A 27671-nucleotide genomic window follows, 5' to 3' on the forward strand; every position below is an offset into this window, starting at 1 on the left:
AGTGCTATTCTAGCTGATGGCTGCAAAATTGGGCTTTAAATATAAAGCTATGTGAGTTTGCTCTGTTTGGCTAGTTTTTACAACAATTCACCTTCATAGTAGCACCCCTCACTGGTTCTATTCATAAGCATGACTACCTGTGACATGGCATTGTTCAGGTCAGTCTATCCCAGAGAAAATAGGTAAGCGGACTAATGTCTCTTCACGCACTTGCGTCATTGACATATATATTAGTCAAGAGCTGCAAATTTAAATTGCTCGTAATTACGTCTGGTTCTTTAAAAAAATCTTGTCTTTGTTAATCTTGTGCAATAAGATTATATTGTAAAATATTTCGCTATGAGAACAGTAGAACTGTAAAATGAAATGTAGCTAAAACTTTGTGATACACAGAAATTACACTGCAAAGTCTTTACAAAAGTATTAAAAGGAACTCTACACAATGATCTTGCTTTCTTAAAAGGAAGGACTAGAACATAAAAAAGAACCATATCAGGTGACAAAACTTTTATTAATGATTATATATTCTGATGTACAATGTATGATGTTTGCATCATGAAATCTGGAGATAAGAACCACATTTTGGTATGATGATCATCATCAGTGTTTTAGATGGTTTTTAGATAGAGTCTAGATCACGTGAAGTAATTATCCCCCTCTACTCCTCCTTGGTCAAGCCTCATCTGGAATACTGCCTTGGAGCTACGGGACACACGCCAGTTTTCTTTAAATGAGATGGTCCTTCCACATTAGCCGTTATTGGCATGCGATTTAGTAAGATTTTTTTCTGACCATATACAGACTTTCTTGAAAAAGGCGATTCGCCGAAACGTTGGAAATTTTTTGTCTGTTACTAATTTTTGCTGGTTGTCTCTGAATAAATCTATCTTCATTGAGAATATAAAAGTGTGGACTTGTTGAGTGCTGGAGGTTACTTTCTTCCTACATTGTATTTTTTCTTCCTTCGAGCACCACGTATTTTGGAGAGTGCACCAATCCTGACCTATTTATCTACTGTGTCCAGTTCTGGGCACCACATTTTAAAAAAGATATTGGATAACTGGAGCAAGTTCAGAGAAGAGCTACCAGGATGGTGAGCAGACTGCAAAGTATGTCCTATGAGGAACGGTTAAAGGATCTGGGAATGTTTAGCTTCGAAAAAAAAAAGAATAAGAGGAGACGTAATAGCTGTCTACAAATATCTGAAGGGATGTCACAGTGTAGAGGGATCATCCTTATTCTCATTTGCACATGGAAACATGAGAAGCAATGGGATGAAACTGAAAGGGAGAAGATACAGATTAGATATTAGAAAATAACTTTTTGACAATGAGGGTGATCAATGAGTGGAACAGGCTGCCATGAGAGGTGGTGAGTTCTCCTTAATTGGAAGTCTTCCAACAGAGGCTGGACAGACATCTGGGATGATTTAACGAATCCCGCATTGAGCAGGGGTTGGACCAGATGACCCAGGAGGTCCCTTCGAACTCTCCTATTCTATGATTCTATGACAAATGGAGGCTTTAACAATGGATCATATGCAGTGTTTTGTATTGGGTTGAGTGAAAATGTCTTGAAGGCACATACTGATCCCTTCACTTATCTCACAATGATTCACAAATCTCTCACTATTTGTAATTTCAGCAGCATGATTTTGGTGACAGTTTCTCCTTGAGATATGGGTACTATGAAGTCTGTACTGACTGTCATACTTTGTGTTGTATTTATTCCAAATGTTTCAAACATGTGATCTCTATTATCTGTTAATATGAGATGTTTTTCTTTCAGCACCTTGTGGATACAATGTATCATCAGAGAATGGGACTATTTATTCACCAGGATTTCCAGATGAATATCCGAATTCAAAGGACTGTGCTTGGCTTATTTCTGTCCTACAGGGTCACGGGGTTTACATTAACTTTACTTTACTTCAGACCGAACCAGTGAATGATTACATTGCAGTATGGTATGTGACCCATCACAAATAAATTGCTTTTAAATTGATTATTTTTTCCTTGACTCTGCAACTATGTAATGGATGTGGGACTGCGACTTGACATTTTTAAGAAGTAAAATAATAACACATAAGGTCAGAACATGAATTCGGAAAACAAATCAATTTTTATAGATACATGCATAGCACACATTAAATAAGTAATCAATCATCAACATTTTGCTTCTCTGAAACTCTCACATCTTATTAGAAATTCTTTGGAAGAAATAGTTAATACAGTATGAAATGTCTACAGTTAGTATGAGTACAGCATTCCTCTTGTCACCATATTGATTGTTTCAGGAAAAGTTACAGCCATTTTACTGATGACTAAAATGAGCAGAATTGTAAAATAACACATAAAAATAAACATATGGTGCACATAGTAAAAGGCAATATACAGACATAATTCTTCTCTAGCCATGCTATGGGGTCTATATATATGTAAATATCTAAAATTTGACTAGGGAAGAATTATGGTCTTTTACTTAGTATAGCATGTGTTTATTTTGTGCATGTTATTTTACAATTTTGCTCATTATTTAGGTTATATGTTGCCATCCACTAGATGGATAGATAATAGATAGATAAATATGAGAGAGATAGATAGGAAGATAGATAGAGATAGATAAATAGATAGATAGATAGATAGATATGTGATAGATAGATATTAGATAGATAGATAAGAGATAAGAGAGGACCAATAGAAAGATGATGGGTAGATCGATAGATAGATAAGAGATAGATAGACAGATAGATAGATAGATGATGGACAGGTAGACAGATACATAGATAGATATGAGATAGATAGATAGATATATGGACCAATAGATAGATGATGGATAGATACATAGATATGAGATAGATAAGTAAATAGATAGATAGATGTGAGATAGATAGATAGATAGATAGATAGATAGATAGATAGATAGATAGATAGATAGATAATGGACGGGTAGATAGACAGATAGATGTATAGATAGATATACTGTATATGAGATAGATAGAGTGCTAGATAGATATGAGATAGACAGATAGATAGATGGAAAAAATCAGGCAGCACTCCAGTTCAAGGAAAAATTGTGGGCTTTAATCCAGCACCAAGTGGTGCAATGTTTCGACCTCACAACACGGTCTTTGTCAAGCAAGATTCTTGACAAAGATCATGCTGTGAGGTCGAAACGTTGCACCACTTGGTGCTGGATTAAAGCCCACAATTTTTCCTTGAACTGGAGTGCTGCCTGAGTTTTTTCCATTTATATTTTGCGTTGGACAACCGCATTATTCAGGAAGCATTGCACCCAAAATCTGCTCAAGTTTCTGCTGCTATCTGGCTTTTCTATTTAGATAGATAGATAGATAGATATGAGATAGCTGAATATCGGAGATATAGATATGGGGTGAATGGATAAATAGATGGATAGATAAATCCAAAAATGATGGCACCACTCCCAAAATAGAACATTTTGAACAATGCAATAACCTATATAGTGACACCAATGGTTTGGTGCAATTAAGGCTTGAGAAAGGTCCTCAATTGGATGGAAGCATTGCCGTCACTATGGGCTATCATATTTTTCTAAATTTTCCATTTTGGGAGTCCTATATTAATTTTGTATGTATATTGGAGAATTGATTTATGACTGGGAGGCTCTGCACCCCTGTTCTCACCCTTTTTTTGCTGGTGCTGCCTTGATTTTTGATAGATAGATATTAGATTGATAGACAGACAGACATATAGATATCTAATATATAATTGCCAATCGGCTCTGTCACAGCTTCCGGCGATTGTGTCGCTATCCCACAATCCACCGCAGCTGGGAGGCCACGAACTGCACCTCCACAAGTGACAAAACAACTCCCACCAGGGAGGTCAGCGGCGATGCAGCCGGGAGATGAGCAGCGCTCACATCGGAACTATGACGACTGCCATATTTGAACACCCAAGTTATGGGTATTCCAATATGTTGGCCGGGATTCTCCCATCAAGCCGGCTGAGCCAATGAGCGTTGCCACTTGGGATTTGAATCCCTCGCCAAGCCACACAGCACTGTTCATTGGCTGAGCTGCCCTCCAGCTGAGGTTTGGCGGGGGGGTTCAAATCTGCCACCAAAGATGTGTGGCACCGCTCATTGGCTGAGCCGCCCCTGGCCGCGTGGCTTTGGCAGGGGATTCAAATCCCACGAGGCAGGGCTCATTGGCTCAACCGGCAGGGTGGGGGATTTGAATCCCGCACTGCTCATAGTTGCACGGCACGCTCATTGGCTGAGCTGCCGCTGGCTGAGACAATGAGTGGCGTGGGATTCAAATCGCCCACCAAAGCCACGCGGCACCACTCATTTGCTGAGCCACCCAGCGGCTGATTCAATGATCGGTGCGGGATTCAAATCCCCTGCCTCCCCAGTTGAGCCAATGAGCAGTGCCGCACGGGATTTGAACCCCCCCTGCCAAAGCTGCAAAGCACTGCTCATTGGCTGAGCCGCCGGCTTAACCAGTGAGCGGTGCCGTGTGGGATTCAAATCCCCCACCAAGGCACGTGGCTTTGGTGGGGGATTTGACTCCTGCGGCGCTCATTGGCTCAGCCACCGGCAGCTCAGCCAATGAGCAGTACCTCGAGGATTTCAATCCATCGTGGCACTGCTCATTGGCTGAGCCACCCACTGGCTGAGCCAATGAACGTGCCGCATGGGATTTGAATCCCTGCCAAGGCTGGCGACCAATCAACTGCTAGCGATATTGGTGCCAGATTTGAATACCGCTAGCAGCTGATGTTCATTTTTAGTATATATATATATTATACATGAAGATCTATGCAGGATGTAGTACAATTACCATGAACTTCTTCCTTTCACATAGCACAAACTCTATGTCTCCATATATACAGCATTCTTTATCAAAGTAAGGTCTTTTAAGTTCTTTTCCTCCTTGAAAAGAATATTTAGCAAGCCATACATTCTCCCCCTCACACATTGTACTTATAGAAGAATAGAAGAGTTAATTTGGAAACTCTGATATGATCTCCTGTGAAGTAAAATACTGGGCTTTCAATTTAGACATTCACTACTAAACTATATAGTAGACTCAGGTGGTAAAAAAAAGACTTCTGAGAAAGCAATGAAAGGCCATGAGTTAAATGATTTTCAGCAACCCCTTGCTAATCTCTGATGTACTTGAACACACATCACAAAAGAATGAGGATTCCATAAAAATTCAGACATTGCCGCCTAGGAAGACAACATAAAAGGAATTTGTGATGCTGTCAAAGGTCTCCTGGATGACAACATGGAACTTTTTTTATATTCCAATCTAGTAACAGTTGACATCTGTAGCGAATGGTGGCTGAAGAATACGCTTACAATATACAATGCACTGTAATATGCTTATTCTTCATATGTGGGCAACATATTGGGAAGCTTGCAAAAAATGACACAATGAAAAGCAACATATTAAAATGATTTCAACATATTGTATGTGACCGTTATTACTGAATATAAAATGCAATTTATAATTTCCTTTAATTTTTTTTTACTAGGGATGGAGTCGACCAAAATTCCCCACAGTTGGGGGTTTTCAGTGGAAATACAGCTCTAGAAACAGCATACAGCACATCCAACCAAGTACTAATTAGGTTTCACAGTGACTTTTCAACTGGAGGATTCTTTGTCCTAAATTTTCATGGTCAGTTTGCAAGACATATGACATGATATTGAATTTGTTTAAAGGAAATTTATCAGTCGAACACACCTAAGTAATCCATTTATATGGGCAAGCAAGTCAAAGAAATTTGAGTAAAATGATGCCTTGATATCTGCAATCTGATGTTTTATTCCCATGAAATCCATAATATGTAGATGAGATATTAAGATCTATGGGCTGGACATAGATCTTGCTGATAATCTGCCTCCAGAGCTTTATTTTAAATGAAAAGGGGCTTTACCAATGTGAGACATGTAGATCAGAAGAGCAGGCTGCCAGTCATCACATTTATCATAGAAATAATGCCCCCATTTCATTTAAAGTAAGCTCTGGGGCAGATTTACAGGGAGAGCTATGTTCGGCCCATAGATCTAAATTAAAAAAAAAAAAAGTTATAGTCCTCAGAATAAAGCAAAGCAAAAATATTTTTATTATATATATAAAATAGTTTTTATCATATAAAAGCGCCAAAACATAAAAAAATTATATAAATGAGGTATCGCTGTAATCGTACTGACCAAAAGAATAAAACTGCTTTATCAATTTTACCAAACGTGGAACGGTATAAACACCCCCCAAAAGAAATTCATGAATAGCTATTTTTTGGTCATTCTGCCGTACAAAAATCGGAATGAAAGGTGATCAAAAAAGTCACATGCCCGAAAATGGTACCAATAAAAACGTCAACTTGTCCCGCAAAAATATGGAAAGATTATAGCTCTTTAAATGTGGAGACGCAAAAACTATTTTTTTGCAATAAAAAGCATCTTTTAGTGTGTGACAGCTGCCAATCATAAAAATACGCTAAAAAAACGCTATTGATAGTAAATCAAACCCCCTTCCTCACCCCCTTAGTTAGGGAAAAATAATAAAATAAAAAAAATGTATTTATTTTCATTTTCCCATTAGGGCTAAAGTTAGGGTTAGGGTTAGAGTTGGGGCTAAAGTTAGGGTTAGGGTTTGGATTACATTTACGGTTGGGATTAGGGTTGGTATTAGGGTTAGGGGTGTGTCAGAGTTAGGGGTGTGGTTAGGGTTATAGTTGGGATTAGGGTTAGGGGTGTGTTGGAGTTAGGGGTTTGGTTAGGTTTGGGATTTTGGTTAGGGGTGTGATGGGGTTAGGGGAGTGGTTGGGATTAGGGTTAGGGGCGTGTTCGAGCTAGGGGTGTAGTTAGGGTTATGGTTCGGGTTGGGATTAGGGTTAGGGGTGTGTATGGGTTAGGGTTTCAGCTAGAATTGGGGGGTTTCCACTGTTTAGGCACATCAGGGGCTCTTCAAATGCGACATGGCGTCCGATCTCAATTGCAGCCAATTCTGCGTTAAAAAAGTAAAACAATGCTCTTTCCCCTCCAAGTTCTCCCATGCACCAAAACAGGGGTTTACCCCAACGTATGGGGTATCAGCATGCTCAGGATAAATTGGACAACAACTTTTGGGGTCCAATTTATCTTGTTACCCTTGGGAAAATAAAAATTTGGGGGCTTAAAATCATTTTTGTGGAAAAAAATGATTTTTTTGTTTTCACGGCTCTGCGCTATAAACTATAGTGAAACACTTGAGGGTTCAAAGTTCTCACAACACATCTAGATAAGTTCCTTGGGGGGTCTTGTTTGAAATATGGGGTCACTTGTGGTGGGTTTCTACTGTTTAGGTACATCAGGGGCTCTGCAAATGCAATGTGATGTCTGCAGACCATGCCGTCTAAGTATGCGTTCCAAACAGCGCTCCTTCCCTTTTGAGCTCTGCCATGCGCCCAAACGGTGGTTCCCCTCCACATATGGGGTATCAGCGTACTCAGGACAAATTGTACAACGACTCTTGGGGTCCAATTTCTCCTGTTATCCATGGGAAAATACAAAACTGGGGACCAAAAAATAATTTTTGTGGAATAAAAAGAATTTTTATTTTCACGGCTCTGTGTTATAAACTTCTGTGAAGCACTTGGTGGGTCAAAGTGCTCACCACACATCTACATAAGTTCCTTAGGGGTCTACTTTCCAAAATGGTGTCCCTTCTAGGGGGTTTCAATGTTTAATCACATCAGGGGCTCTCCAAATGTGACATGGCTTACTATATCAATTCCAGTGAACTTTGCATTGAAAAGTCAAACGGCACTCCTTACCTTCCGAGCGCTGCCATGTGCCCAAACAGTGGTTTACCCCAACATATGGGGTATCAGCATACTCAGGACAAATTGTACAACATCGTTTGGGGTCCAATTACTCCTGATACCCTTAGTAAAATAAAACAAATTGGAGCTGAAGTAAATTTTTTATAAAAAAAAGTTAAATGTTCATTTTTCTTAAACATTCCAAAAATTCCCGTGAAACACCTGAAGGGTTAATAAACTTCTTGAATGTGGTTTTGAGTACCTTGAGGGGTGCAGTTTTTAGAATGGTGTCACACTTGGGTATTTCCTATCATTTAGACTCCTGAAAGTGAATTCAAATGTGATGTGGTCCCTAAAAAATGGTGTTGTAAAAATGAGAAATTGCTGGCCAACTTTTAAGTTTTAACCCTTACAAGTCCCTAACAAATAAAAATGTGGTTCCCAAATTGCGCTGATGTAAAGTAGACATGTGGTAAATGTTACTTATTAAGTATTTTGTGTGGCATATCTCTGTGATTTAAGGGCATAAAAATTAAAAGTTGGAAAATTTCAAAATTTTCAAAATTTTTGCCAAATTTCTGTTTTTTCACAAATAAACGCAGTTAATGTCAAATAAATTTTACCACTATCATGAAGTACAATATGTCCCGAGAAAACAGTGTCAGAATCATCAGGATCCATTGAAGTGTTCCAGAGTTACAGTTATATGAAAAAATCCACTCAAAAATCTACTCAGGCATTCATGCAGAGGAACAATTACACTGTTCTGGAATGGCCATCCCAGTCCCCAGACCTGAATATTATTAAACATTTGTGGGATCATTTGAAGAGGGCTGTCCATGATCGGCGACCATCAAACTTAACTTAACTGGAATTGTTTTGTAAAGAGGAATGGTCAAAAATACCTTCATCCAGGATCCAGGAACTCATTAAAAGCTACAGGAAGCGACTAGAGGCTGTTATTTTTGCAAAAGGAGGATCTACTAAATATTAATGTCACTTTTCTGGTGAGGTGCCCATACTTATGCACCTGTCATATTTTGTTTGAATGCAGATTGCACATTTTCTGTTAGTACAATAAACCTCATTTCAAGGCAGAAACATTACTGTGTCCAACAGTTATTAGATATATGAAACTGAAATAGCTGTTGCAAAAAAAAAACAATGTTTATAAAACATTAAGCTTAAGATTAATAGGGGTGCCCAAACGTTTTCAAATAACTGTATAACCTCATATAGGGACAGTGGTCAGAATTGTGAAAATTGGCCCCGTCATTTACGTTCAAACCACCCTTGGGGGTTAAGGGGTTAAAGGTTTAGAAAACTAAACTTATTTTTCTATTTCATCAACAATTTCTTAAAAATATTGTACAGGTGTTTGCCAATATGCCTTTAATTATACAAATTTATATCCATGCAACGTGCATGTCAATTATAAGGTATGCTCAGCAACATCAACAGAGCAGATGGAAAAGTTGCCTGTGAGTAAAAAAAAATAGTTTTCCAATATTCTCTCTTAGTATGAAAATATTCATCAATTTTGAGAATATTCAGCACAATTTACCATAAATGCAACATATTACCATGCCTACATTTCTAATTCAATTGGAAATTAACACCTGTTTTTTTTTTATTGCAGCTTATGCATTAAAAAAATGTCCGCCACCAGCGGTTGTTTCAGAAGCTGATATCATTTCAGATGATGACGATTTCGAAATAGGTATTGCATCTTACTTTGCCAGCTCTCCTGCTTCATGTTCCAACTATTTTCTAATTTAATCATAAAAATTCTTGCAAGTTCAAAATGCTTAAATGTCAACCACTATATAATTGACATCAGTAGGTACTTAACAGTGATTAATAGATCATGATGATAGGCTGCCATTCTCATTAACAAATGCACCTACCTAAAAATTTAGCAAATGTGTGTGGAGCCAATAATATAACACCTAACATTCCCCACTGGGAATATAACTACTGAAAGGACTGAGAAAAGGCATGAACAAGAGGCAGGCGACAGAGGCAAGGACCAGCAGGGGTAAGAAAGGAAGACATGTTTGGCAGTCTCTATAGACTATAATTAAAATGAACCTGTCAGAAGGATTGTGCACAGTAACCTGCAGACAGTGTCAGGTTGGCGCTGTTATACTGGTTAAAATTATACCTTGGTTGATAAAATCCGTCTTGTGGTTGTTTAATCTTTATTTTCAGTTATGAGTTAATGATATGCTCGTGCTTCGGGGCAGGCCTATGGGGGTGATCTTCATGTGGTGCTCTACTTAGGTATTCATGCGGCCTCTGGCAGGTCACTGATCCCTCAGTGATCTGCCCCTTGTTTACATAATGAATATTATGTATGTATGTATATATATATATATATATATATATATATATATATATTCACTGCTCAAAAAAATAAAAGGAACACTTAGATAACAGAATATATATATATTTATATATATATATATATACATATATATATATATATATATATATATATATATATATATCTCCAAGTAAATCAAACTTTTGTGAAATCATGCAAATGGAATAGACAGTAGATGGAAATTATTGGCAATTATCAAGACACACTCAATAAAGGAGTGGTTTTGCAGGTGGGGACCACAGACTTCATCTCAGTAACAATGCTTTCTAGATGATGTTTTGGTCACTTTTGAATGTTGGTTGTGCTTTTACACTCGTGGTAGCATGAGACGGACTCTACAACCCACACAAGTGGCTCAGGTAGTGCAGCTCATCCAGGATCGCACATCAATGCGAGCTGTGGCAAGATGGTTTGCTGTGTCTGTCAGCGTAGTGTCCAGAGGCTGAAGGCGCTACTAGGAGACATGCCAGTACACCAGGAGAAGTGGAGGGGGCCATAGGAGGGCAACAACCCAGCAGCAGGACCGCTACCTCAGCCTTTGTGCAAGGAGAAACAGGAGGAGCACCGCCAGAACCCTGCAAAATAACCTCCAGCAGGCCACAAATGTGCATGTGTCTGTAAAAATGGTTAGAAACTGACTCCATGAGGATAGTCTGAGTGCCTGAAATCCACAGATGGGGGTTGTGCTCATAACCCAACACCATGCAGGACACATGGCATTTGCCACAGAACACCAGGATTGGCAAATTCGCCACTGATGCCCTGTGCTCTTCACAGATGAAAGCAGGTTCACAATGAGCACATGTGACAGAGGTGACAGAGTCTGGAGAAGCCGTTGAGAGCGATCTGCTGCCTGTATCATCCTTCAGCATGACTGGCTTGGCAGTGGGTCAGTAATGGTCTGGGGTGGCATTTCTTTGGAGGGCCGCATAGCCCTCCATGTGCTCGCCAGAGGTAGCCTGACTGTCACTAGGTACAGAGATGAGATTCTCAGACCCCTTGTGAGACCATATGCTGGTGCAGTTGGCCCTGGGTTTCTCCTAATGCAGGGCAATGCCAGAAAAACTAAAAATAAAGATTAAACAACAACCACAAGACGGATTTCACCAACCAAGGTATCTTTTAATTAGTATAACAGTGCTGACCTGACACTGTGTGTAGGTTACTGTGCACAATACTGCTGGCAGGTTCCCTTAAAGCATCTGCTCGTATAAACTGTAATATGGGCACATGTGGATTGCAAAAATACCTGTGGCTTGTGCTGAGTGTAAGTTGGTGACACAGGTTGTAATGGCAAACTTTTGTTTCCTTATAAATTCATTTTATTGATTTTCAAAAGAAGGATATACCATTTGACAATAGTGTAGTCAAAACTTTTGTAGAAAGTATAGTCTATGAGTAACATGAGATGAAATAACATCTATACAAATGCTAGTTGGCAAATACTAATACTAACAAGTGAGATTGAATAATATAATAAGTAACTTTCTGAGTATCAAAGGACAACAATGTTCAATGAGGTGACACAATAGCAAGAAAATGTATCTTTTTAATTGAAACATAACAAACTTAGAAAACAGAGGATGATTGGATGGGTTACCTGTCCACCAGAGGTTCTGGCCTAGCTGCAAGTACAGAATGCTTACAATGCATATGAGAAGACAAGAACTGTAAAGCTACTGGCCAACCAGATACCACTGAATAGACTCTATTGTATTAGATGCTATCATATAGAGGGGGATCAGGAGAGTTTAAATTCACTTAACTGGACTCAGGGAGACCAATATCCTTTAAAAGACCACTCCGCAATTTTTTTAATTGCCCCACTTTGTTAGGAATCAGTATGTGGGTGTAGTCTATGCATAAAATTACTTTCTGGCCGCTGTCTTCTGCTATTTACAGCTGTGCTCCAGTCCCTTTCAAGCATCATATGACAGCAGCTCGGGCTTTATGGCTCAAATAGTGCACCGATAGTTCCTTTCCTACAGTAATAAGAGCCTCGTTCCATAAGAGCCTCGTTCTAAGGTTCACATATAAACACTGGGAAAGTGACCTCCGGTCTGCATAGAAAATGCTGTGTGAGCTGGCTGGTCACAATTCCGGTTACACAATGCTGGAGAGAACAGGAGCAGAACAGGAAATATCAAAAGACCTTCACTGATTAGTATTTTAAAGCACTCAATACACATACCATACTGTTTGCTAATGGAGCTGTTTGTGCCTTCCATTTTAGCCACTGGCTAATTCTTCCTATTGGAACATGAAGTTTGCATTTTGTATCCTCTGGTTACACAATGGAGGTGTTTGGGAATTCAAGTAATTACCGTAGTTAACAAAATCCAAGCAGCTGCAAGCAAGTGTCTGACTATTTGGAGTTTGAGTTTTCAGATTCCATCCTCAAATAGGACTGATGAGCAGATTTTTGATGACTCTGGAATGTAAATTTTGAAAATCTGTGGCATTTCCATGACATAAGGAAAAAAATGGAAAAGTCAGAAAAGCCCTGTAGGGTCTTTTCTGGGTAGTAAAATGAGGCTAAACTTGCACAGTTGTGCTCACCTGGTAGGGTTGTGTGCACACAACCATGAATGAGGCTTAGACTGCTGCAGATACACAGGAGACATCAAGAGAAACTGTGTTAATTTGTGCTGCCGTCAATACTGGTGAGAAGACCGGATTACAAAGTTATGAAGTTTAATAGTCAACATGTTTCGAAGTATATAACTTCTTGATCAGGACACCATGGTTTGCCTGATTGAAGGCAACTCTGGTTTATATAACAGGTGACAAACCTTCACACTGGTATGCACTTCATCCATTCTGAATCAGGTGAAACACATCATACCAGTGTGAATCTGTCATATCCTGTTATGTAAACCAATATTTCTTACAAGACAATTTTTTCATAACATGGCATGAAGCCTTTTAAAGATACACTCTTAGTGTGTGCCACCTTTCTTCTGTTACATTGTGGATTGATTGCATACCTTATACTACCAATAGCCAATAGGCAAATGCTCCCATCATCCGACACCTGCTGCCGCTAATAACAGTGAGAGCAGGAGTGGTAGATGGGAGTATTCATCTGCCGCTCCTGCGCTGTAAATAAATAATTTAAAAAAAATCTGGCATGGGTTACCCTATAATTTTGTTAACCAGCCAGGCAAAACTCACAGCTGGAGGCTTCAACTCTCAGCTGTCTGCTTCAGCAAGGCTAGTTATCAAGAATAGAGGGGTCCCCACGCCGTATTTTTTAATTATTTAAATAAATAAATTAAAAAAAACTCTGTGTCTCCCCCATTTTTGACAATCAACCTTGCTAAAGCAGACAGTCGGGCTGGTATTCTCAGGCTTGTAAGGGGCCATGGATATTGGCACCCTCAACCTAAAAATAGCAGCCCGCAGCCGCCCAGAAAAGGCGCATCTATTATTAGATGCACCAACTCTGGCACTTTGCCAGGCTTTTCCCACTTGACCTGTAGTGGTGGCAGGTGGGGTTCATATTTGTGGGGCTGATATCACCTTTGTACTGTCAGGTGACATCAAGCCCACGACTTAGTAATGGAAAGGCGTCTATAAGACAACAATCCGTTACTAATCCTATAGTTGAATTATAAATAAAGACACAGCCAGAAAAAAGTCCTTTAATTTAAAAAATTACACATTTGCTACCTCGCCTAATTCCACCGAAGCCCTCAATCTCCTGTAATCAACCAAAAATAATAAAACACCAATATATCATACCGGTCCATCATTCTTTCCCACACCGTAATCCATGTCTGTGGGAAAAACAGTTTTCAACCTGGATGGTGCCAATATGCGACCGTCCAGGCTGAGAACCACTGGGGAATTAACTCCTGTGAGCAAAGCCTCAGTATTCGACGGTGATGTCATCGAGGTTGCCTACAATCACTGAGGCTCTGTTCCCAGCCAGGCTGAACTGCGGTGGCCTTGGTGATGTAAGGAGGTGGCGGGGACTCCTCTATTCTTGATAACTAGCCTTGCTGAAGCTGACAGCTGAGGACTGCAGCCCCCAATTGTGAGTTTTGCCTGGCTGGTTAGCATAAATACAGGGGAACCCATGCCAGTTTTTTTTTTAATAATTTATTTACAGCACAGGGGCAGCAGGTGAATACTCCCACCCGCGCTCCAGCTCTCGCTGTTATTAGCTGCAGCAGGTGTTGGATGATGGGAGTTGTTCCATCAGCTGCAACCAGTGAATGGAGGTAAAATTTATACCTCCAATCACAGCTAAGTGCTCACGCTGTCTTCTGACAGCATGGGAACCGCAGCTCTCTGACCGGCGGAGATGATTTCACCACCGATCAGAAGCGGTGTTTGCCATGCTGCTATGCACATTACAGCACAGCAAACACTGGATGTTAGGGCCCCCATTCAAGTGAATGGGGTCTGTGTTTGGGTTCAGGTTCAGGTACTGTTCTGGAACCCGAACCCGAACTTTTTGTAACTGTTCAGCCGAACCCGAACATCAAGGTGTCCTCCCATCTCTACTGCCTATATCTGAAATGCAAGTTATAGGTTTGTACAGCTCAAAAAGAAGTTAGTTCAGCAATCTAGGCTTGAGGACTATAATTAACTTAAATGGGAGAAGGTCTCTATTCTTGATGGGAAGAGAGCAGTAATCATCTACTTTCAAACCGAGACCAAATTTGATAGGTTGGGATGGTGAATGGGCTGGAATTCCTCAAGCCGAAGAGAACCTCTGAGTCTATGCATACAAGTTGTTTCAAGGGGAAATGTAAGAATTGTACCTCCACTCCTCTGAAATTATATTACATGTTTTGTTGTATGTTTTTAATAGCAAATAACATTAACTATAACCATTTTAGGTGTTAGAGGAAAACAGATTATGCTGATAAAACACAGTACAAACTCTTAACTGTAGCTCTCCATTGGGCTTTTATTTATCAAAACCTCAGGAGATGGCTGATGTTAACAAAAGGTACAGCATCAGTACCTAAGAATTATCTTCAACTTTTTTAGTCACCATCACATGTTCACAATATTTTGTCTTTCTCTATGAAGTTACAAACTGCGAAGTTCATCATATCATTCAATAATTTCCCTTAGGGCTCCCTCAGATGAGCGAAAGACTCAAACAAGTGCTATCCATTGTTTTATCAAATACCACATGGACCAATGTTATATAATGGGGTAGTGGTGGTTTGCATTTTTTCCACAGACCAAATCTGTCTGTAGATAAAAATCTCAGCATGTTGCGATTTGCTCAGCAAATCTGATGACACCCTCCCATTCAAGTCTATGGGTGCATGTAAAACATCGGACTACACTCGGATGCTATTCCAGTGCAGACTGATATCTGCTGACTCAAATAATGGAGAACATAGAGAAATTAAACTCTCCATCTTCTCCTCACCTGTGCTTCAATTTTCCCATCTGAGAAAAAGGGATCACAGTAAGCTGACACTGATCATATTTGGATCAGACCCGATTCTCTCACGAGAGAGTCAACCCTCAAGTGACCCCAGCCTTACGTGCAAAATTAGTTTACAATTTCTTAAAAGTCAACTTATCATCATATAGCATTGCGCGGCGGGTGGGCCTCCTTTCCTTGACGAGCCAGGGATGGTGTGTCGCTCTCCATAAGGAGAAACGTTGCCGCTTAGACCCCAGTCAAGAGCCTCTCAACTATCCAAATTAGTTCTCATGCTTCACACTGACGAGGGCCAACAGCCTGAAACACCGTGTCTGTGAATTGAGATACTGATTTGGCTTTTATCCTAAGTCATATTGCACGACTCGTTAAAGGGTTGATTGTGACTTGTAGAATCGCTACTTCCAACAGGTTTTGCTATAGAGTTTAAGTCCTCTTTTTCTCGGAAGAGGCAATTTGCATATTGCAGTAACCCTTGACTCTGCCCTGTCCTTCAAACCACACATCCAAGCTCTTTCCACCTCCTCCAGCTCAAAAATATCTCCATAATCCATCCTTTCCTCAACCTACTAAAATTTTTGTGCATTCCCACATCATCTCCCGCCTTGATTAGTGCAACATCCTTTTCTGTGGCATCCCTGCTAACGCCCTTGCACCTCTCCAGTCCATCCTTAACTCTACTGCCTGACTAATTCATCTCTTTCCTCGCTACTACTCCGCTTCCCCCCTCTGAAAATCTCTTCACTTGCTCCCATTCCCTCAGCATATCCAGTTCAAATTACTAATACTGACCTACAAAGCCATCCATAACCTGTCTCCTCCATATATCTCTGAACTAATCTCCCGATATCTTCCCTCACGTTATCTCCGGTCCTCCCAAGTCCTCCTTCTCTCCTTCACACTTATTCGCTCCTCACCCAACCACCTCCACGACTTCTCCTGAATATCCCTGATCCTCTGGAATTCTTTTCCCCAACACGTCCGACTATCAACCACATTCGGTCCTTCAGACGGAATCTGAAAACCCTCCTCTTCAGGAAAGCCTACAGCCTTCACTGACCCTGCTGCCTCATCACCACTACCAAAGCTTCTGCCACACCAACACCGGAGCTCCTGCAACCCTGAACCTATTGTCTCCATCCCCACCATCCTGTAGAATGTAAGCCCGCAAGGACAGGGTCTTTGCCCCTTTGTATCAGTCTGTAATTATTAGTTTGCTTACTTTAAGTGATATCTGTAATTTGTATGTAACCCCTTCTCATGCACAGCACCATGGAATCAATGGTGCTATATAAATAAATAATAATAATAATATAGTGTGGTGATCCACAAGGACGTGCCAGATGTTGCGGAAGGGCCAGCTGTGACATACAGTTCCACTTTCAACAAATGGTAGCATCAGCAAATGATAGTGTCAAATGGTATCTGAAGTGGGTTTCTGGACCTTTAAACATTTCTATTGCCTCCACATTAATTGTTAATAGAAGATGGTTACACTTAAGGCCCCTTCACATTAAGCGACGCTGCAGCGATACCGACAACGATCCGGATCGCTGCAGCGTCGCTGTTTGGTCGCTGGAGAGCTGTCACACAGACCGCTCTCCAGCGACCAACGATGCCGGTAACCAGGGTAAACATCGGGTAACTAAGCGCAGGGTCGCGCTTAGTAACCCGATGTTTACCCTGGTTACCATCCTAAAAGTGAAAAAAAACAAACAGTACATACTTACCTACCGCTGTCTGTCCCCGGCGCTCTGCTTCTCTGCACTCCTCCTGTACTGGCTGTGAGCACAGCGGCCGGAAAGCAGAGCGGTGATGTCACCGCTCTGCTTTCCGGCTGACCGACGCTCACAGCCAGTACAGGAGGAGTGCAGAGCACAGCGCCGGGGACAGACAGCGGTAGGTAAGTATGTACTGTTTGTTTTTTTTACTTTTAGGATGGTAACCAGGGTAAACATCGGGTTACTAAGCGCGGCCCTGCGCTTAGTTACCCGATGTTTACCCTGGTTACCAGTGAAGACATCGCTGGATCGGTGTCACACACGCCGATCCAGCGATGTCCACGGGAGATCCAGCGACGAAATAAAGTTCTGGACTTTGTTCAGCGACCAACGATGGCACAGCAGGGGCCTGATCGTTGGTCGCTGTCACACATAGCGATTTCCTTAACGATATCGTTGCAACGTCACCAAATCGATATCGTTATGTGTGAAGGTACCTTTATAGATACAGTCTAGGACCCCCTGGGGTACTCCCTATGATGGCAGGAAAATGCAAGGCACGTTGGGAATTAATCAATACTCAGTGTATGCACAATACAATCCATATATATTTTCTTACTCACGGTGCCCAAAGTAATTCTGGTAATCAATAAAGATGAGCTGAAAAAACAATAGCACAACAGGGTCCTATTCAAGTAACTAAAACGCTATGATACAGCACAACATCATTTTGTGGTTTGTCCTAAGGAAGAATTTTGTTCTACTATGAAATGTGTTGACAGTAAACTGCATTAATCCTTCCTGGCCTTCTCCTTTTTTCACCGATAATGGTGTCTTTGGCATTACAATAAAAAACTATTCTATTGTTTCTTTCAAAGTATTTCTGACCCACTGGAAAAGGACTGCCATAGGACAATCATTTCACTCATCAGTGGAATGGTTACTGGGATGCCTCTAGTATTTCATCTAATAGGCTATCAAACGGCTATACTTATGTACAGGGTCGGACTGGGCTGTCTGGGGCCCACCAAGGGAATGGACTCTAGGGATCCACCCTAGAGCTATATGCAAATATCTGTAAGTCGTTATCCCCATTATAGTGGAGCATCGAATATAAAACACAGGGGGATCCTGCACATCTAATGTGCGCTCCCATAACTGGGATGTACAATTATGGTATTTTACATTAAAGGTTCTGTGGTTAAAACAAGTTATCACCGATCCATGGGCTCCACAGGTTAGGTGATTGCTTAGGTCCGACCACTAGAAACTACACAGATCAGAAAAATGAGGAAGTTTTATCCGTGACAGGACACTTATCCCCATTTTAAAATAAAGCAGCAGTTTAGATGTCTGACCGCAGCTCCATTCATTCTCTTTGGGGGCTTCCAGAAAAAACAAGAGCAGCGCTCGCAGCCACAGAGTGAATGAATGGATCAGAGGTCAAGTTGGACATACCACTCCAGTCTAATGGGGATAAAAGTTCCACATTCTGCTGACTGGGTCTCAGCAATCAGACTCACCACCAATCAATAAGTTATCACTAATCCTGTGGAGAGGTGATTACTTTTTTCACAGAATAACTCCTGTAAGTGCATCTCTGACACTATGTTTCAAGTATCTAATCTCTAATGGAAATAATGAATCTTCTCCTAATTAAGGCTGGTTTCACACTTGCATTTTGATCTGCAGCGTTTTAAACGCATTTGCAAACGCATGAAAAAACGCATGTGAACGCGTGCAAACGCTGCGTTTTTTAGACGCATGCGTTATCGCATGCGGCTAAAAAATGCAGCGTTTGCACGTGTTTACATGCATTTTTTCATGTGTTTGCATTTTTTTGTGCACATGTCCAAAAATATCACAGGAGCCAAAAAAAGATAACCAGACACCACCAATAGGAATAGAGAGGGCGTATATGACGGGCTCTCTATATATAGATAAATGCATCCAAAAATAGAACAAGAGAAAGCTATAGCCTTAAAATAGTAAACATACTTTATTTCAATCAAAAGAGATAAAAAGACATTATCATAAAGATAGATATAAAAAGAGCTATGTGGATACACAGTGCAAATGGTATAATCGCCCCAGACTAAGACCAGGCAATGTCATGGGTCATTAGGTTCAGGGTATAGTCAAGAGCGTACAGACGCTTCTAGAGGCTAGTAAAGTGCTAATGTGCTTTAGTGCAGCGATTCTATATGTCAAAAGGAAGGCTGATAGGAAGAGGATTGCAGGTTAGTACATGTATTAATATATCCTAGTGGATAGTATGACCTAACTACGTTACCAGCAATTAAGCAAATGCTGCTATAGCAAACTGACGTGGTGACCCAAAGCGGATAAGGCACAGTGGCCGGGACACATTACCTGTAGCCGTGGAGCGATTCCCCGACGCGCGTTTCGCGTGTAGCTTTAACGAGGGGTAGGGTGCAGAGAAGAGTTACCGGCTTATATCATGTATGGACATAATGGCAACGGCTGAGGCGGCGCTTCTGCCGGGGGGATCCGCAGACGTCATCGGGCCTCGGCATCATGCGGCGGCGCTCCTCCCCGCTCGACGCGTCAGAGCGGGGAGGCAGCACCGCACCACAGTAGACGCGTTGCCCCGGCAACGCCCAAGCAGGACGCCCAGCGGGAGCGCACACCGCTGCAGAGGCGGCTTCAGCAGGTACTGGTGTGTACAGCGAACAACTGCCAGGGGCTAAGAGGAAGGTAACTATGCTCTATGTCTGATAAAAATCTGTGAGTGAAAGGCGTGTATAGGGGTCCATGAAGGGCCTATGGATAATAAGCGAACAAGTGTACTAATGGGGAAGCTGTGGAAGGGCAAGGTGTGTGATGTGAGGGGCTGCTCCGGGGAAAATGGGAAAGGGATAAAGGGGAAAGGTGTATATGGAGGCAAAAGTTGCGCCTAAAAAATAACCTGCCAATTTCAGAAAGCAGAAAATATATATATATATATATATATATCAGTGTATAAAGGAAAGAAACGGCATATGTGCCATATAATCCAAAAGCTCTAATGCATATAAAAATGGCCGAAAAAACAGACATATGTATAAAAAGAGAGCATATATATAAGTAACAAAGTATAAACGTTTCCAAAACTCCAAGATGGAAAGAAGTAGTCCCCATATGGAATGGATTAAGCCATTTGCAGTTCGTTGTAATGCGCAGATCTTTTCCACTACACAGCAGCTAGTCTCCATCATGTCCGTGGATTTCAAAAGAGAGAAGAGTACCGTAGACGGAATGCACAGGTGAAACTATTACAGAAGAAAAGTATAGATATTAATATAAAAACATGATAAAAGCACTAAAAAAATATAATAAAATAGATTAGAGAAATGGGGCAAAACTGAGAATTTCATTTAAACCATACGGCTGAACTGACCCTATTCTGTGGATCCACCGGGCCTCCAATTGGGCAAGGGATTTCCTCCAGTTACCCCCTCTAGCATCTATATGAATTTTGTCTATGCCAAAGGCTTTTAAAAGGGAAGCATCGCAACCGTGTGCCACCTTAAAATGTTTAGGTACCGGTTTTAGGATGGCAAGGTCCTCAATCCCCTGGGCATTAATGATGTCTCGATAATGTTCTCTGATTCTCGTTTTAAGTGGTCTCGAAGTAAGGCCCACATAAATTTTTGAACAGGGGCAAGAAATATAGTAGACCACCCCAATGGTATCACATGTAATGTGTTGAGTGATTGAAAACGTCGTTCTCCCATCCCAAGATTTAAACGTGGTGGCCCGTGACATGTTGGGGCAAGCAATGCAGTTGCCGCAAGGGTAAAAGCCCCATTTAGGTCCTTTAGATGAAAATGCCTTTTCTGGAGTAGTCCCCGAGTAGTAACTCCGGACCAATTGGTCTTTGAGGTTAGGGGATTTCCTGTAGGTGACAGAAGGTCGATCCGGGAGATGCTTGGCGAGAGTACGGTCAACTTTTAAGAGAGGCCAATATTTTGTAAGCGCTGTTGTCATATCTTTCCAACTTTGATTGTATGTGGTAATGAAACGGATTTTTGTATCAGAGGTAGTTTTACTACGAGGTTTCAGTAAGTCTATACGATTGGCTTTTTCGGCTCTTTTTAGGCCCCTCTTTATACTTCTATTAGAGTATCCTCTGTCTTGAAAACGTGTGGTTAATGCGGCTGCCTGTTCAGAGAAGTGCCCATCATCAGAGCATATGCGTCTTGCTCTGAGAAATTGCCCAATCGGGATACTAGAGATGAGGGGCCGAGGGTGAGAAGAGGTGGCATGCAGGAGGGAGTTTACTGCGGTCTCTTTGCGGTATATGCTGGTTTCCAAGCATCCGCCTGGGGAACCTAGTATCTGGATGTCTAGGAAATCGATAGAAGTCTGACTGTGTTTGTAAGTCAGTCTGATATTGTATTTATTATCATTCAATATCCCAATGAACTCCAGGAGGTCCTGCTCTGAGCCCTGCCATACCATAAGGATATCATCTATATAGCGGGCCCAGAACAGGACCCGCTCGATATAGGCTACAGGTTTTGTGAAAAAAATGTCCCTTTCCCACAAGCCCATAAAAAGATTTGCGTAGGAAGATGCAAAAGCCGCACCCATCGCGGTCCCCTGTTGTTGTTGGTAGATGCTCTGTTTGAAAATAAAAAAATTATGCTCAAGAGCAAACCTAAGAAGGGTAAGGAGAAAATGAACAAAGTCAGGTTGGTACTCCGACACTTCAAGGAATGTTTGTGTGGCCCTAATACCATGCTGGTGCTGAATAGAGGTATATAGGGATTCAACATCCATAGTTACCAACCACATGTCAGAGTCTAAAGGGATACCTTCTATTTTTCTGAGGACGTCACTGGTGTCTTTGACGTATGAGGGGAGATCCGCGACTAGGGGTTTGAGGTAGTGATCCAGGTATTTACAAATAGTTTCTGTCAAGCTTCCATTACCAGAAACGATGGGGCGTCCAGGGGGATTAAGGGCGTTTTTATGAATTTTGTGTATGAAGTATATGCATGCCATTCTAGGGTAAAGTGGAACTAGATGGTTTTTCAAATCCGCAGTTATGAGACCCTGATCGAATGCTTTATCCAAAATATCCTGCAACTCCCCTTTTAAATTTGACCGAGGGGTTAAAGGTCAATTTTTTGTAGCAGGAAATGTCCCTAAGCTGCCGAAAAGCCTCCCTCTCATACATGTGTGTGGGCCATATCACCACATTACCCCCCTTGTCTGCCTGTTTAATTACGACCCCTTTTAGTTTTTTGAGTTCGGAAAGGGCTGACCTTTGTGAAATGGTAAGATTGTGATTGGTTACAGGAATTTTAATCCGTTCAAATTCCTGAGTGACAAGTTTTACATATAACTCAATGTTGGGGAATAGGTTGAGTGGTGGAAATTTTTTGGGGACGGGAGGAATAAATTTACCTGAGGGTGTAGGGTCTGGTGGCTCGTCACTGAGTTCCTCAAGGATGGCAATGGCTCGCAGCTCATCCTCAGACCACATTTCCTCAGATCCTGGTTTATCGTGAAGTTTTTTCAGAACTAGCTTACGGGCAAAAAGTTGGAGGTCTTTGATGGCTAGGAAGGGATCAAAAGCGGATGAAGGTGAGAAGGATAAGCCCAAACTGAGTACCTCAATTTGTGAAGGCGATAGGGTGATATTAGAGAGCTTAATTACCTGCAATTTGGAAGAAGATGCATTACCCGGTCGCCCATGGGTTTTAGTAGGTGTATAGCTTCTTTTATTGGGATTGTCCTTACGCAAATTATAGGCTCGCTGCTGAGAGCTGCCGCTCTCCCTTGAGGAAGTAGATGATATGGAGGACGAGCGTATAGGTGTCCGCTCACGTCTTTCACCAGAGGGCCATTTGTATATGGAGCCATTATTAAAATCACTCAAGTCCCTTTGAAATTTCCTGGCCTTGGTCTCTTTTACCTCTTTTTCCCATATAACAAATTGGTTGTCAATATCCTTATTGATTGCCTCAATTTCTACAGCCGGGAGATTGTCCAGCAATGGGGAGCGAGTGGATTCTATATCAGAGTCTAATTTTTCAAGGGTTTTTTTATTGTTCCCTATTAAAAGTTCGATCAATGACTTGGAGCAGGAGGTACAGGATTCCTCCCACCTAGTTCTAAAAATGGCATCCTCGATGGGAAAAGAAGGCATTGTGCGTACACGCAGACCCCTAGGTATCAATCCCTTGGCCAGATAGCTCTCTAAGGAGGCTTTGTTCCACCAGGTCCTGGTTCTTTTTTTGAGAAGATATTTCAATGTATTTCTCAGCTCAGTTTTTTGCCCATTCTCAGTAGTACTAAATTGCACAGTGTCTCCACAAAATACCGTATCAACACAAGAGAGCCAGGTTTTGTCCCTTGCTTTGTAATCCATCCTGGCACGTGGATGAAAACCTGTAACTGATACAGAAAGTAACAATAACCTCAGAAAAAGTACATGCCTAGGGAAGGCAGCTTTAGCGAAAGATAAATGCATCCAAAAATAGAACAAGAGAAAGCTATAGCCTTAAAATAGTAACATAGTAACATAGTAACATAGTTAGTAAGGCCGAAAAAAGACATTTGTCCATCCAGTTCAGCCTATATTCCATCATAATAAATACCCAGATCTACGTCCTTCTACAGAACCTAATAATTGTATGATACAATATTGTTCTGCTCCAGGAAGACATCCAGGCCTCTCTTGAACCCCTCGACTGAGTTCGCCATCACCACCTCCTCAGGCAAGCAATTCCAGATTCTCACTGCCCTAACAGTAAAGAATCCTCTTCTATGTTGGTGGAAAAACCTTCTCTCCTCCAGACGCAAAGAATGCCCCCTTGTGCCCGTCACCTTCCTTGGTATAAACAGATCCTCAGCGAGATATTTGTATTGTCCCCTTATATACTTATACATGGTTATTAGATCGCCCCTCAGTCGTCTTTTTTCTAGACTAAATAATCCTAATTTCGCTAATCTATCTGGGTATTGTAGTTCTCCCATCCCCTTTATTAATTTTGTTGCCCTCCTTTGTACTCTCTCTAGTTCCATTATATCCTTCCTGAGCACCGGTGCCCAAAACTGGACACAGTACTCCATGTGCGGTCTAACTAGGGATTTGTACAGAGGCAGTATAATGCTCTCATCATGTGTATCCAGACCTCTTTTAATGCACCCCATGATCCTGTTTGCCTTGGCAGCTGCTGCCTGGCACTGGCTGCTCCAGGTAAGTTTATCATTAACTAGGATCCCCAAGTCCTTCTCCCTGTCAGATTTACCCAGTGGTTTCCCGTTCAGTGTGTAATGGTGATATTGATTCCCTCTTCCCATGTGTATAACCTTACATTTATCATTGTTAAACCTCATCTGCCACCTTTCAGCCCAAGTTTCCAACTTATCCAGATCCATCTGTAGCAGAATACTATCTTCTCTTGTATTAACTGCTTTACATAGTTTTGTATCATCTGCAAATATCGATATTTTACTGTGTAAACCTTCTACCAGATCATTAATGAATATTTTGAAGAGAACAGGTCCCAATACTGACCCCTGCGGTACCCCACTGGTCACAGCGACCCAGTTAGAGACTATACCATTTATAACCACCCTCTGCTTTCTATCACTAAGCCAGTTACTAACCCATTTACACACATTTTCCCCCAGACCAAGCATTCTCATTTTGTGTAGCAACCTCTTGTGCGGCACGGTATCAAACGCTTTGGAAAAATCGAGATATACCACGTCCAATGACTCACCGTGGTCCAGTCTATAGCTTACCTCTTCATAAAAACTGATTAGATTGGTTTGACAGGAGCGATTTCTCATAAACCCATGCTGATATGGAGTTAAACAGTTATTCTCATTGAGATAATCCAGAATAACATCCCTCAGAAACCCTTCAAATATTTTACCAACAATAGAGGTTAGACTTACTGGCCTATAATTTCCAGCTTCACTTTTAGAGCCCTTTTTGAATATTGGCACCACATTTGCTATGCGCCAGTCCTGCGGAACAGACCCTGTCGCTATAGAGTCACTAAAAATAAGAAATAATGGTTTATCTATTACATTACTTAGTTCTCTTAGTACTCGTGGGTGTATGCCATCCGGACCCGGAGATTTATCTATTTTAATCTTATTTAGCCGGTTTCGCACCTCTTCTTGGGTTAGATTGGTGACCCTTAATATAGGGTTTTCATTGTTTCTTGGGATTTCACCTAGCATTTCATTTTCCACCGTGAATACCGTGGAGAAGAAGGTGTTTAATATGTTAGCTTTTTCCTCGTCATCTACAACCATTCTTTCCTCACTATTTTTTAAGGGGCCTACATTTTCAGTTTTTATTCTTTTACTATTGATATAGTTGAAGAACAGTTTGGGATTAGTTTTACTCTCCTTAGCAATGTGCTTCTCTGTTTCCTTTTTGGCAGCTTTAATTAGTTTTTTAGATAAAGTATTTTTCTCCCTATAGTTTTTTAGAGCTTCAATGGTGCCATCCTGCTTTAGTAGTGCAAATGCTTTCTTTTTACTGTTAATTGCCTGTCTTACTTCTTTGTTTAGCCACATTGGGTTTTTCCTATTTCTAGTCCTTTTATTCCCACAAGGTATAAACCGCTTACACTGCCTATTTAGGATGTTCTTAAACATTTCCCATTTATTATCTGTATTCTCATTTCTGAGGATATTGTCCCAGTCTACCAGATTAAGGGCATCTCTAAGCTGTTCAAACTTTGCCTTCCTAAAGTTCAATGTTTTTGTGACTCCCTGACAAGTCCCCCTAGTGAAAGACACGTGAAACTGCACAATATTGTGGTCGCTATTTCCTAAATGCCCAACCACCTGCAGATTTGTTATTCTGTCAGGTCTATTAGATAGTATTAGGTCTAAAAGTGCTGCTCCTCTGGTTGGATTCTGCACCAATTGTGAAAGATAATTTTTCTTGGTTATTAGCAGAAACCTGTTGCCTTTATGGGTTTCACAGGTTTCTGTTTCCCAGTTAATATCCGGGTAGTTAAAGTCCCCCATAACCAGGACCTCATTATGGGTTGCAGCTTCATCTATCTGCTTTAGAAGTAGACTTTCCATGGTTTCTGTTATATTTGGGGGTTTGTAACAGACCCCAATGAGAATTTTGTTACCATTTTTCCCTCCATGAATTTCAACCCATATGGACTCGACATCCTCATTCCCTTCGCTAATATCCTCCCTTAAAGTGGACTTTAGACAAGACTTTACATAGAGACAAACCCCTCCTCCTCTCCGATTTTTACGATCCTTTCTAAACAGACTGTAACCCTGTAAGTTAACTGCCCAGTCATAGCTTTCATCTAACCATGTCTCGGTTATTCCCACTATGTCAAAGTTACCTGTAGATATTTCTGCTTCTAGTTCTTCCATCTTGTTTGTCAGGCTTCTGGCGTTTGCGAGCATGCAGTTTAGAGGATTTTGTTTTGTTCCAATCTCCTCACTGTGGATTGTTTTAGAAATGTTCTTACCTCCCTTCTGAGTATGTTTTCCTGGGTCGTCTTTGTTCGAGTCTAATGTTTTTCTTCCCGTCCCCTCTTCTTCTAGTTTAACGCCCTCCTGATGAGTAACATAAACATACTTTAACCGACATAGTAAGAAAGGATTGCAAATGCACTCACCGACTGCAGTTCAAAGTGTTTATTCCAACAACAAGTGAAACATCTTCACGGCACGGGGGAAAGGAAATTAGCCAGGGAGAGTGCGGCAGACAAGACGACGGCCGTTTCGCGCTGCACAAGAGCGCTTCTACGGGTCCATAGAAGCGCTCTTGTGCAGCGCGAAACGGCCGTCGTCTCGTCTGCCGCACTCTCCCTGGCTAATTTCCTTTCCCCCGTGCCGTGAAGATGTTTCACTTGTTGTTGGAATAAACACTTTGAACTGCAGTCGGTGAGTGCATTTGCAATCCTTTCTTACTATGTCGGATTTACACAGACTTTTTTCATGCAAATAGCACCTCCTTCTCTTTCCCAGACTGCTAGATCAAAACAAATGAGCCTATTGTAAGTTTCTCTGTGTATGGGAGGTTGTGCTGCTCTGGTTTTCTTTTGTATTTCTTTCTATAAACATACTTTATTTCAATCAAAAGAGATAAAAAGACATTATCATAAAGGTAGATATAAAAAGAGCTATGTGGATACACAGTGCAAATGGTATAATCGCCCCAGACTAAGACCAGGCAATGTCATGGGTCATTAGGTTCAGGGTATAGTCAAGAGCGTACAGACGCTTCTAGAGGCTAGTAAAGTGCTAATGTGCTTTAGTGCAGCGATTCTATATGTCAAAAGGAAGGCTGATAGGAAGAGGATTGCAGGTTAGTACATGTATTAATATATCCT

The 27671-nt window shown here is 41.2% G+C and overlaps 1 protein-coding gene across 1 annotated transcript in view; it reads left to right on the forward strand.

The window, feature by feature from the left end:
• Nucleotides 1-27671, forward strand: part of CSMD1 (CUB and Sushi multiple domains 1) — a 3308788-nt gene that overhangs the window by 2940584 nt on the left and 340533 nt on the right. The window contains exons 43-45 of the mRNA XM_069726899.1: nt 1789-1966; nt 5526-5671; nt 9439-9519. Coding sequence (XP_069583000.1) covers nt 1789-1966; nt 5526-5671; nt 9439-9519 — 405 coding nt within the window. The remainder of the gene's footprint in view (nt 1-1788; nt 1967-5525; nt 5672-9438; nt 9520-27671) is intronic.

Source organism: Ranitomeya imitator, chromosome 5 (genome assembly GCF_032444005.1).
Source record: "Ranitomeya imitator isolate aRanImi1 chromosome 5, aRanImi1.pri, whole genome shotgun sequence".
Lineage (NCBI taxonomy): Eukaryota > Metazoa > Chordata > Amphibia > Anura > Dendrobatidae > Ranitomeya > Ranitomeya imitator.